Below are 12,156 nucleotides of genomic sequence, written 5' to 3'. Positions count from 1 at the left end.
CTGCTCTTGGAGGGGGCACTAACCCTCCTTGTATTGACTACATCCTCCTGGTGGACCCAGACAAGGGCACCGTCCAACAAGGATTGGACACCCTATTGACGCCCATACTACAACAGAGCTGTTATATGGCAGCAACAAAACCAGGCCATTAACCCAGGCAAGGCACAAGGACCTAGGGTCCAGTGAAATTCCTGGGCATTATCTGGGAATGGGCATGACATATCATTCTAGAGCTGACTGGCCTGACAAATAAAAAGAGGCCCAGTGATTGGTGGATCTCTTCAGCTACTGGTGCTCTCACATAACACATGTGGGCATCTTGATGGCATCCATCTACTGAGTTACCAGAAAGGCTGCTACCTTAGAGTGGGGTCTCTACCAATGAATTCTCCGGAGGCCCTCCAATGAGCCATCTGGCCACCCTTCCCCTCGGCCCCATGGATCCACATTTGCCTTTGACTTACAGGTCTCAGTTCGCTGATTGGAGCCTGTGGCAGAGGAACAGTGCCATGGGCCAGTGGCGCCATTTGGGTTTTGGATCCATAAACTCTCGGAGTAGGATGAAAGGTACACACCCTTTGAGAGGCAATTATTGGCCTGTTAGGGCCTTTCTAGTACCTCGAAGCATCCACCTTATTAATGTGGACATGATACATTGCTGTAACTGGATTCTGTAGGAGCAAAATACATCCCTAAATGTAAACTCACTCCTGTCAAAGAAGGAGGCAACCAGAACATTCGGAAGAGGGGTGCAGGATCTGCCACCAGAGCTATTTGGCCACACTGATGGTAGCCTCCTGCCCTCCAGACTGTGTGGTTATTCTCACTGCTGAGGTCATCCAATTAGAAAAGGTTATATGCAATCTGTCCTTACCCTCATTGAGGTTGTTAATGATACTGTCTCAGCTTTGGAGGCACAAAAGACCAGCCTCAACTCTTTGACCTGAATGGTGCTGGGTAACTGCTGGCCAGCCAAGAAGGGGGTCTGTGTGATTGCCAACACTTGGATCAATAAAACCGGCAAAACAGAACAGTCTATTTGGAGGCTTAGGCAGGACACCTCCTGGCTCTCGAGACTAGACCCTAATGAACTATGGGACATCTTTTTCCGGCTTGACAGCCATTGGGGCCCATGGCTACATTCACTCCTCCAGGCAGGCCTGATCATCCTACTTGGAGTGACCTTGATGATGGCCCTCAGACTGATGACCCAGCATGGTCACAACCCCTCAATGTCTGGCTCATTTGAGTCCATGGTAAGGTAGCCTATGCTTCTTGCTCAGGCCTTGAAGGATCAAGGAGTGGAGTTAACGAGTCCAACTCCAGGCCAAAATCCTTTTTGTGATATTTCAGGGCCAACCTCTGATAATTATAAGACCGCCTGGCAGGCCTCATGGGGGGAAGCTGCCCCCCCCACACCAGACTTGATGCACAGCCAGCGCATTGCAATTTTCTGAAGGGAGTTGTTGTTAAGGACTCGCCACACAGGCCAGCCATGCTCATATGCATTTCTGCATTCCTAGCCTCCTTACTGGGAGCCTTGGCTGAGGCACTTTTTCCACCATCTGGCTCAGTACTTTTCCACTCCTAGCCCTTTCCACTCTTCCTTTCCCAATACCCCCTCCATCAAAAGATGGGAGCCTTTTGTTTGAGGCGGTGAGAGAATTCCCCCCCATCTGCACTGCATGTCACTTAACACTTGCCTGGTTTCATAAGGAAAGATGGAACACTGGGGAGCTGGCACCTCTTCTTTTTGCATCTTGCTTTCTCTGTAGCAGTAAATATATAAAGGCTTGATTGCTACTTTCAGTTTGGCTCATTGTCCTAATTGACCAACTTGACACCTGACTGCATGCCATTGGGTGATAGGCTGTCAAAGATCTTCTTTTTTTTTATACTTATAACTTACATATATTATTTCATATAATATCAAATACAACATTAAGATACAATTTTTTAAATGCTGTCTGGGTCCCTCAAAGATTCAGAGATCTAGCTTCTGGGGCCTCTGTGAGGTGAGAGTGAGTGGGCCAAGAAGAGCCTCAAATGGTGCAGGGCAAATTGAAGCCCTGGGGATCTGCGGTCCACTCCCTTTTAGGGCTCTGGGTGGAAAGTGCTTTTCAAAGTGCCCCCCTTGGAAATGAGGAGTGGGATAGACCACATCCTTGACTTTACCCAGACGTTCTTGCCAGGGGGCATTACATGAGCTGGGGGTTGGATGGGAGTCAAAGCCAGACCTAAGAGGGCAGGGCCTGCAGGAGCTGGGAGAAGGACCTAGTCAGCAGGGAATGATGGCTACGCTCCTCGGGAGCAGTTACCAAGCCACGCCCACGCAAAACAGACCACAGGTTACCCCACCGGCAGACACGTCAGCAGAGGCAATGAAGACAAGGGCCCAAGGCCCAGTTGGAAGATAGACCCTTCCCCTGGCAGCCTGCACTTGACCACCCCTCCCCCAATGCCATCACCTTCTGTATCCTGACAGCATATGGAGAAGGCAGAGGGGACAGGGAGACACTGCCTGAGAGAAGGAAGAGCCATGACAGGAGGTTCGAGTTTTGAATGGATTAAGTACTCAACCAAACGACTTGCATTTATTCCGAGACCATTTAATACCGGAAGTGACCAAGGGTCCCCCTTCTCTTAACCCCCATAGAAATGGAGCTCCAAACATGAGTTCAGATATAGAATACTACATTCTTTACACATCTGAACTATGTATACATTTCAATCGTCTACATATATACATTTTACATGTACACACAGAGATAAATGCACAGAGCAAGATCTAGAAGGATTCATAGCACACTGCTGGAGAGAGGAGGGAGTGAAGAGTGCTTCTGATTTTACCATAATGCATACATGTATTCCTTGTATGTTTTAGAAAAAAATAAATGAAAACCTTAAAAGTTTACAATTATTATTAAGCACTGACTATGTGCTGGCACAGTGCTAGGTGCTGAGCAAACAGAGCCTCAATAGGGAGAATCTTTCAGCTGTGCTCATTTCCTCATGGGCCGATGGGTTCACAGTCACAGGCAAAAGTCATCTATGAACTCTTTCATGCTGCTTTAAGTGATCAGACCGTGCAAAAGTCCTGTGGCATTTAGTACACCAGTAGGGTCGCTCCCCACTGTGCTTTCTCTTGTGTCTGTTGAGCTCATCCGAACGGGAGAATTTCCACGTGCATCCCTTCACATTGCATTCGTAGGGCTTCTCCCCTGGACCAGAGAGAGAAAAAGAGAGACTCGTCATGCTTCAGGTTAGTGTTGGACAGGGAAGTTGAAAGTGAATGTAGAAGAAAAAGGTTTTGGGAATGTTGGAGTGGAAGAGGGAGAGCCAGAGGAGAGGAGACTGGAGGGGTGAGAGAAAGAGGAAGAGAAGGAGGGTACCATGAGCTGGAAGGATGGGAGGAAAACTGTGAAGGAGGGAAAGGAAGAGAAAAAGAAAAATAGGAGGAGAACAGGGTCAGCAGGAAAGTCAGTGGGGGAATAAGGAGGTTGAGGGCGGGGGGTGTCTGTTGGGCCTAAAGGGAGTCCATGAAGTGACAGTCTGAGTAGAGGTAGGGTCAAGACCAGCCTAAGAGGTCAAACCAATCCCTCCACTTACTCCCATCATCCCAGCACAGTCAACTCCACTAAAGGCTGCAGCCAGGTTGGCTCTGGCCCAGAACTAGAGTCTGTCCCTAGGACCACTTTACCCACCCTTTCAAATTTGCCAACTTTTTCTAGAGTCTTCTGGGTCCCAGGCTTAGAGGGAGGTGGCAACAATCTCAAATGATCCCAAAGCTTTGTAAAGACATAAATCTTTCGTCACTTGCCTGCCACCCCCATCCCTCGGCCCTCACTCACCAGTGTGTGTGCGCTCATGGATTCGGAGGTGGGAAGGCTTTGTATACGATTTCCCACAGTCCTGGTATGTGCAGGCGTAGGGCTTCAAAATGTCAGAATTCTTCTGGAACTGATGTCTCCGGGACTTGAGGTTCCACTTCTGCTTTTCTAGAGATTGTCCTTGGATCAAATGGGAATTTGAAAAGTACAGGAATCCTGGGTATGGCAATGATGACGATTGATGTGGCATCATATGGCCTCCAGAGAGAGTGTGGTCATCAGGGAAAGCTGTCATATAGTCCCTCTTAAGGGGCATCATCTGACCCCCATAGAGGGTCTGGTCACAACTGAAAGTCATCACTTGGCCCCCACAGAAGGTCTGGTCACCACTGTATGTTGTCATCTGGCTGCCAGTGAAGGTCTGGTTGCCAACAAAGGTCATTGTGAAGCCCCCTTTAAGAGCTGTCATCTGGTTTCCACCGAGGTTCTGGTCATTACTGAGGGTTTTCATCTGGCCCCCATGGAGGGTCTGGTCCCCAACGAAGGTCATCTGGCTGCTATAGAAGTTCTGGTCATCATTGAGGGCTTTCATCTGGCCCCCATGAAGGATCTGGTCCCCACTGAAGGTCATCTGGCCTCCATAGAGGGTCTGGTCCCCATTGAAGGTCATCTGGCCTCCATAGAGGGTCTGGTCCCCACTGAAGGTCATCTGGCCTCCATAGAGGGTCTGGTCACCACTGAGGGTCTTCATCTGCCCTTTATAGAGAACCTGGTCATCACTGAGGGTATGTATCTGCTCTTCACATAGGGTTGTCATCTCTCTTCCATTTAGGGTCTGGTCACAACCGGAAGTCACTGTATGGTGCTCAGTGAGGATCTGGTCCCCACTGAAGGTCATCTGGCCTCCAAAGAGGGTCTGGTCATCACTGAGGGTCTTCATCTGGCTACATTCATTGGGGATCGTCATCTTGCTTGCAGTGATGGTTATCTTTTGGCAATCAGTGAATGATGTCTTTGGGGTGTCAGTGACATCTGTCATCTGGGAATTTGCTGTGGGTTTTCTCTGATCAAAGGAGATCACCTGCTCCATGGGAAAAATCTCACTTAGGTCTCCAAGGGGCATATCAAGGGCTTTAACAGGGGGTGGCATTGAGTACTGGACAAGGACTATCCCAGGGATGCTAGAACAAGCAGAAATCATCATTGTGGGCTTCAGGGAAGTCATTACCTGGCTCTGGGTTGACTCCCGTTGGCTGTCCTCACCACATGCAGTCGGAGGTATATAGAGCTGTGGCTCTGGTACAGCTGGGGTTCTTGCCTTATGTGTCTCAGAGAAGTCCTGGAGACACTCCTCAATTTCCTCCAATGTCTGAAGGAAAGAGTCCGTGGAAATCTCTTTGCTATTGCCTGATAGTTGAAGTAGATCTTCAATTGTGGGATCCTGCAAAAAAGTTAGAAGTTCAGGTGTCCTACTCAGCTCAAATCCCTACGCACCCTTCCTCTCCATCCCTGCTGACCCTGTCCTAGTCTAGCCTACCCTCATCTCTTGCCTCGAAGCCTGCAATTGCCTCTTAATTGGCCTCTCTGAGTCTGAATTGTCTCCATCCAATGAACCCTCCACACACAGTCAGGGTAGCATTTCTAAAATGCAAACTCTTACCATGCTACTCCTACCTACTAATGGAGGCGGGACTCTAGATGAATTCAGAATGTCTACCATCCCCTGCAGAGATCTTGCCCCAGAGATTTTTCCAAAGATGCCCCGCCTCTGCAGACATGGTACTGGAGATTTGGTTAAATTAATGAACTTTTAAACATATTATCTCATTTCATTCCCGCCATGACCTCAAAGATGGGAGCCACAATTAATCCCATTTCAAAGAAGAGAAAACAGAGGTCCAGGGAGGTGAAGTGACTTGGCCCAAGTGGAAGACTCTTCACTTCAATTGGACCTCTGGGTGCTCACAGACCTGCATCTACTCTGTATCTTTTCCCCAGAGATCTTCCTGAGTGCTCCCAGGGATTCTAGCTTCCTGAGAACCATCCTGGAAAGCATCAGCTTCCAGGAACTATTCCAAGAAGTAGATTTTTTAGCGGCAGAAGCCTAATGTGTATAAGGTCAAGGTTTATACTTCTATTCAAAATGGCCACTATTATGATTCTAGGTTTCCTATACATCTGGTCCCAGGTTTATAATTATCTCCCAAAAGCCATCATGTGAGTAGCCTCACATTATTTTCATCTGGTATGCCTCTTTCCAGCTCTTGTCCTGCTATAGCCAGACCAGTGCACTCAGTTTTGCCATGTCCCTGTCCTGTCTCTTGCTCAGCCTGCCTCACTCAGCCAAGTTATATCATGTCTTATCAAATATGATCTCCTTTCCTATTCTTGCCCTGTCCTGACTCTCAGAGCAGAGAGACAGCCATGATAATTTCCCCAATTTGTATTCAAAACTTACGACCGTACTGCACACTGTCATCTAATATGGTAGACTGACATCTACCATGTTAGTGCCACATATTAGTACCACAGGGAACTGTCAAGTCCTCTTCTTCTATGCCAAATCCATAGAAGTGATAGATGGCTTTACATTTAATTAATATATAAAATCACACTTGGAAATAAATGGAATTTTCCAAGCCACAATGTAAATAGGGGCCACTGTCACTTGGAGATGTGGGCTGAGGGCACCTCCACGAGTCCAATGCCATTGTAGTGACACTCCGCCAAGAGGAGCCATCAAACCTAGGGTTTCTCTGAGATGATGGCCTCATCGAAAGTCAACCTCTAATAACATCTTACTCTGGTACTTCCTTTCCAACCATTCCTACCCTTGTAATAGTTTAATTCTTATCTACTCCCCTGCCCCTACCTCTGGACTGGAAGCTCCTCAAGGCCAGAGAACTCTATTTCATCCTGAGCAGAGTCTGACAGATCCTGCTGGGAGGACCTCAGAAAACAGGGACCCAGAGAAGGACTTCTGAGTCCCACTTCCTCAGCTCGAGGTCTGCATCCAGTCCCTAATACTTCAGGCCTTCAGGAAAGCAGGCAGATCCCTCCCAGCTTTAAGGACACATAGATCAATCCTGGGTTTTCAGGAGTGATGTCAGCATGATGGCAGAGCAGAAGATACCATCATTCATCTCCCCCCAGCACACACAGAAAACAACTGGATAGCAATCCTCGAAGGAAAACAGCTCTGGAAGGGCTCAAGGATTAAGAACCTACAGCCGAACAGTGGAGCAAAAAACAGAGAATAATCCCAGAGAAAGGATCGCTGGAATACTGTCTTAGCTGAGATGTCTGGAGATGGCTAGGAACAAAGAAGAAGAGTAAAGGCTATAACAGGCACACAGCAGGTGCCATTGCCATCCCCAGTGGCCTACTCTGAGGGGGAACCCATCAGCCTTTGCCACTGAGGACCTCAATGGTCCCTGTGATAGCTGTGGACTTCCTGCAGCTTTCACAGCAAAGTATCTCATAACGTTGTCAAGTGTGGACACAAGTGGCCTGCTCCACAGAGGACACCTGCAGTTTTTGCCCTTGGAGTAACTAACAGCCATCACCATTGTGGATCCCAGGGGAGGATAATATAGCTACACTAATTTTTTAATGGATGCACAATATAAAATGATGTAAAGGGACTGGTCCAGTGGCATAGTGGTTAAGTTTGCATGCTCTGCTTTGGCAGCCTGGGGTTCATCAGTTCAGATCCTGGGTGCAGACCTACACACTGCTCATTAAGCCATGCTGTGGAGGCATCCCACATAGAAGAATTAGAAGGACTTACAACTAGGAAATACAACTATGTACAGTGTATATACATCCATGGATGTGGAACTCATGGATATGGAACCCATGGTTATGGAGGGCCGACTGTACATGCTGCCTACAAGAGACTCACTTCAGCGTTAAGGACACACATAGGCTGAAAGTGAAAGGATGAAAAAAGATATTTCATGCAAATGGAAGCCAAAAGAGAGCAGGGGTAGCTATACTATATCAAAAAAATAGACTTTAAGTCAAAAACTGTAACAAGAGACAAAGAAGGTTTATATAATGATAAAAGGGATCAATTAATCAAGAGGATATAACAATTGTAAACATATGCACCTAATGTAAAAGCACCTAAATATATTAATCAAATATTAACAGATCTGAAGGGAGAAATAGACAGCAACACAATAGTAGTAGGGGACTTCATTCCCCACTTTCAATGATAGGTAGATCATCCAGACAGAAGATCAGTAAGAAACTATTGAACTTTAGACCAAATGGACCTAATAGACATATACAGAACATTTCATCCAACAGCAACAGAATAAACATTCTTCTCAAGTGCACACAGAACATTCTCCAGGATAAATCGTATGTTAGATCACAAAACAAGTTTTAAATATTTAAGAGGATTAAGATCATATCAAGTTTGTTTTCTGACACAATGGTATGAAACTAGAAATCAACAGGAGAAAGGCTGGAAAATTCACAAATATGTAGAAATTTAACAGCGCACTCCTGAACAATCAATGGGCCAAAGAAGAAATCAAAAGAGAGATAAAATATCTTGAGATAAATGAAAATGGAAATGCAACACACCAAAACTTATGTGACACAGCAAAAGCAGTTTAAACATCTGTATTAAGAAACAAGGGGGCCGGCTCCGTGGCCGAGTGGTTAAGTTCACGCGCTCCGCTACGGCGGCCCAGGGTTTGGATCCTGGGAGCGGACATGGCACTGCTTGTCAGGCCATGTTGAGGCGGCGTCCCACATCCCACAACTAGAAGGACGTGCAACTAAGATATACAACTATGTACAGTGGGGGGGGGGGGGGGCGGGGGGGGGAGATAAAGCAGAAAAAAAAAAAAGAAACAAGAAAGTTCTCAAACAATCTAACTTTATTCCTCAAGGAACTATAGAAAAACCAGATTAAGTCCAAAGTTAGCAGAAGAAAGGAAATAACAAAGATCAGAGCAGAAATAAATGAAATAAGAGACTAGAATAATAATAGAAAAGATAAACAAAATTGACAAACCTTTAGCTAGAGTAACTATGAAAAAAAGACAATGCTCAAATAAATAAAATCAAGTGTGAAAGAGGAGACAGTACAACTGATACTTTGGAAATACGAAGATCATAAGAGATTACTATGAACAATTATACATCAACAAATTGGATAACCTAGAGGAAATGGATAAATTCCTAGAAACATACAACTTACCAAGACTGAACCATGAAGAAATAGAAAACCTGAATAGACCTATAACTAGTAAGGAGATTGAATCAGTAAACAAAATCTCCCAACAAAGAAAAGCTCAAGACCAGATGACTTCACTGGTGCATTTACCAAATATTTAGAGAAGAATTAATGCCAGTCCTTTTCAAACTCTTCCAAAAACCTGAAGAGAAAGGAACACTTCCAAACTCATTTTATGAGGCCAGTATTATCCTGTATGGAGGTTCCTCGAAAAATTAAAAACAGAACTATATGATCCAGCCATTCCACTTCTGGGTATCTATCAGAAGGAAACGAAATCAAGACTCTCAAAGACATCTGCACACTATGTTCATTGCAGCATTATTCACAATGGCCAAGACACGAAAACTAAGTGCCTGTCTGTTAACAGGATGAATGGATAAGGAAAATGTGGTATATATATATATATATATATATATATATATATATATATATATATACACATACAATGGAATATTACTCAGCTGTAAAAAAGGAGAAAATCCTGCCATTTGCAACAACATGGATGAACCTGGTGGGCATTATGCTACGTGAAATAATTCAGACAGAGAAAGACAAAGACTGTATGGTATCACTTATATGTGGAAAAAAAAGTCGAACCCATAGAATCAGAGAATAGAATGGTGGTTGCCAGGGTCTGCAGGGTGGGGAAATAGGAGATGTTGGTCAACGGCTCCAAACTTTCAGTTATAAGGTGAACAAGTTCTGAAGATCTAACGTACATCATGGCGGTTATAATTAATAATGCTGTATTGTATACTTGAAATTTGCTAAGAGAGTGGATCTTAAGCATTCTCATCAAAACAAAAAGGTAACCATGGGAGGTGATGACTGTGTTAATTATCTTGATTGTGGTAATCATTTCACAGCATATATGCATATATCATCATCAATGTATACAAATCATCACATTGTACATCTTAAACATATGCAAGTTTCTTTGTCAATTATACCTCAATAAAGCTGGGGAAAATAAAAAGATTTTCAAAGAAGGAAAAAACCAGTCCCATTCAAGTGCTATACTTCCCTCTCCTGATCTCTAATTTTTAACGGAACCCACCCAAGCCCCTCCGCCTCACTGGCCTTGCGTTTTGTGCATCCCTCCATCCCTTCCGCAGAGGTTCCAGTGGCCCAGGACCAGGACTCTGAGGGACCAGCCAGGTAGCGAGCATGCCGTCGAGGAGCCTTAGGCGACAGCAGCCAACACTACCAGTGCCACCACTGTCTCCTCTGCAGGCCCGCGTCTGTCTAGAGGGCACCCCCCTGGGCAGGGCAGGCACGCAGGGGCGCTCAATAACCGCGTCCCCAAAGAAATGAACCATTTTGGATGTTTCAGCCCCTCCTCCCCCATGGGTGGACACCCTGCTAGGATTCCCGACTGTCCACCTGGGAGCTTCTGACCTCCCACCCCAGGACCCGGACGTTTGCCGCTGCGTTTGGAGGTGTAGACTCACCATGAATGGAACCAGCGTTGTGGCCAGGGCCTGCGACTTCGAGGGCTAAGGGCAGCCAGCACTGAGCTGCTGGGCGCAGGGCCCGGCCTCTTATAGCGCCAGTACGGAAGCGCTAGGGTCACAGATTCGCGCCTTTGGTTGGCCACGCCCCTCGGGGCGGAGTCCAGGGCACCATCTTCCAGCCACCTGCGTAGTCCAGACCTCTCGGGACAGGGACAGATTATGTTACCTACAAGGCGCTCCAGGCGTCGAGACAATCATTTCCCAAGTTTCCCCATTGTGCAGGGAAGCAATTTACATGAATTAGCCCATTGCATCCTCGCCACAGTCCGATGAGGTGGACTTTATAGTTGTCATCACACGATGCAGAAACTGAGGCTCAGAGAGGTTAAGTAATTTGCTGGACGTCACAAAGAGAGTCAATCTGAGAGTCTAGATTTGAACTCAAAAGACCTTGCGCTTGTAGTCTGAGTCCTTAAACACACACGAGGCCTCAACCCTAGATCCAATCAACCGCTCGGTTATGCAAATTCCATCTCTTTGGTGCAAATCTAATCAGAGTTACTTCCTGGATGAAATACCAAATTCGATCAGGTCACCTAGAAATGGTAATGGCGTTTTTTGAATGCCGATCTCCCTTCCTCCCAACCGTCAGGTCCCAGAGACTGTTTCACCCCGGCAGGTGACACAGGCCTGGGGGCCATAAGAGACCTGTGACCCGCTTCGGACTCTGCCCTCGGTCTCCATCGGGTCCCCACCGCTGTGGCCCATCCGTCCCCAGCGAGCCTCGGGGCTCCAGCGATTGCGGAAAGTCCAGCCAGAGGGCCACCCAGCCAGGCTCAGGTCTCCAAAATTTTTAAGGCAAGCCACCCACGCCCTTGGCCAGGGGCCCTTGGTGGGTTGAGAGGTGAGGCGAGAGTGGCCTTAGGAGCCTGGGGCCCGGGACTCCCAGACCTTGGCTTCTGCTCGCCGTGCTGCAGGCCTGTCCTTGTCCACATCACTGGTTCCCTTGTTCTCCTGTCACTCTGAGGCAGCCACTGCCCTGGGACAAGTTTATAATCCCTGCTGTCTCACCCCCACCCCTCCATCCCCAGGCGACCACAGATCTGCTTTCTCTCACTACTTCATGTGTATAAATGACAAAGTATAGCTTTTAAATTCATATAAATGGCATTATTCAGCACTTATTCTGAAATTTGCTTTTTTCACTGGATGTTATGTCGTGAGATCTATTCATGTGGACAGAGGATTAGTGTACTCCTTTTAACTGCAGGTTTTTTCCTTTGTGAGACTAGAGAGAATGAGGGGGTGCCATCCCGGAGTGCTCGGGTCCCCAGGAGAGACTGGCTTTCCTGATTCTGAAACAGAGCGAGTAGGGAAGCATTTGGGGTGAGCACACCACCAGGGCAAAGGAAAGTCAGTTCCCTTTGAAGTTACCTTTGAATAAATTGAGAAATTTGAATAAGGGAGGCCAGTCCGCCTTCATAGATGTGTAGAAAATAAAGGGCATAAGCTTCTCAAATTCAATGTCACTGACTGAATTTACATTGATTGGCTAACAAAATACAGTAAACAGGTTGAAGAAATTAGTCTTTAGTAGTCTGAATCTTACTATGAT

General features: G+C 46.5%; 1 protein-coding gene across 1 annotated transcript; it reads right to left on the bottom strand.

The window, feature by feature from the left end:
• Nucleotides 1-2,593: 2,593 nt before the first annotated feature.
• KLF18 (KLF transcription factor 18) lies at nucleotides 2,594-11,873 on the bottom strand. Its single transcript, XM_023631487.2, has 3 exons — nucleotides 10,539-11,873; nucleotides 3,852-5,271; nucleotides 2,594-3,221 (listed from the first exon to the last, which is right to left on the bottom strand). The coding sequence occupies exons 1-3, from the start codon at nucleotides 10,539-10,541 to the stop codon at nucleotides 3,046-3,048; spliced, it is 1,599 nt and encodes a 532-aa protein (XP_023487255.2). The 5' UTR covers nucleotides 10,542-11,873; the 3' UTR covers nucleotides 2,594-3,045.
• Nucleotides 11,874-12,156: the final 283 nt, after the last annotated feature.

Source organism: Equus caballus, chromosome 2 (assembly GCF_041296265.1).
Source record: "Equus caballus isolate H_3958 breed thoroughbred chromosome 2, TB-T2T, whole genome shotgun sequence".
In the NCBI taxonomy this organism is placed as follows: domain Eukaryota; kingdom Metazoa; phylum Chordata; class Mammalia; order Perissodactyla; family Equidae; genus Equus; species Equus caballus.
The sequence above is the reverse complement of the archived record's forward strand: the minus strand, read 5'-3'. Positions and strand labels throughout refer to the sequence as shown.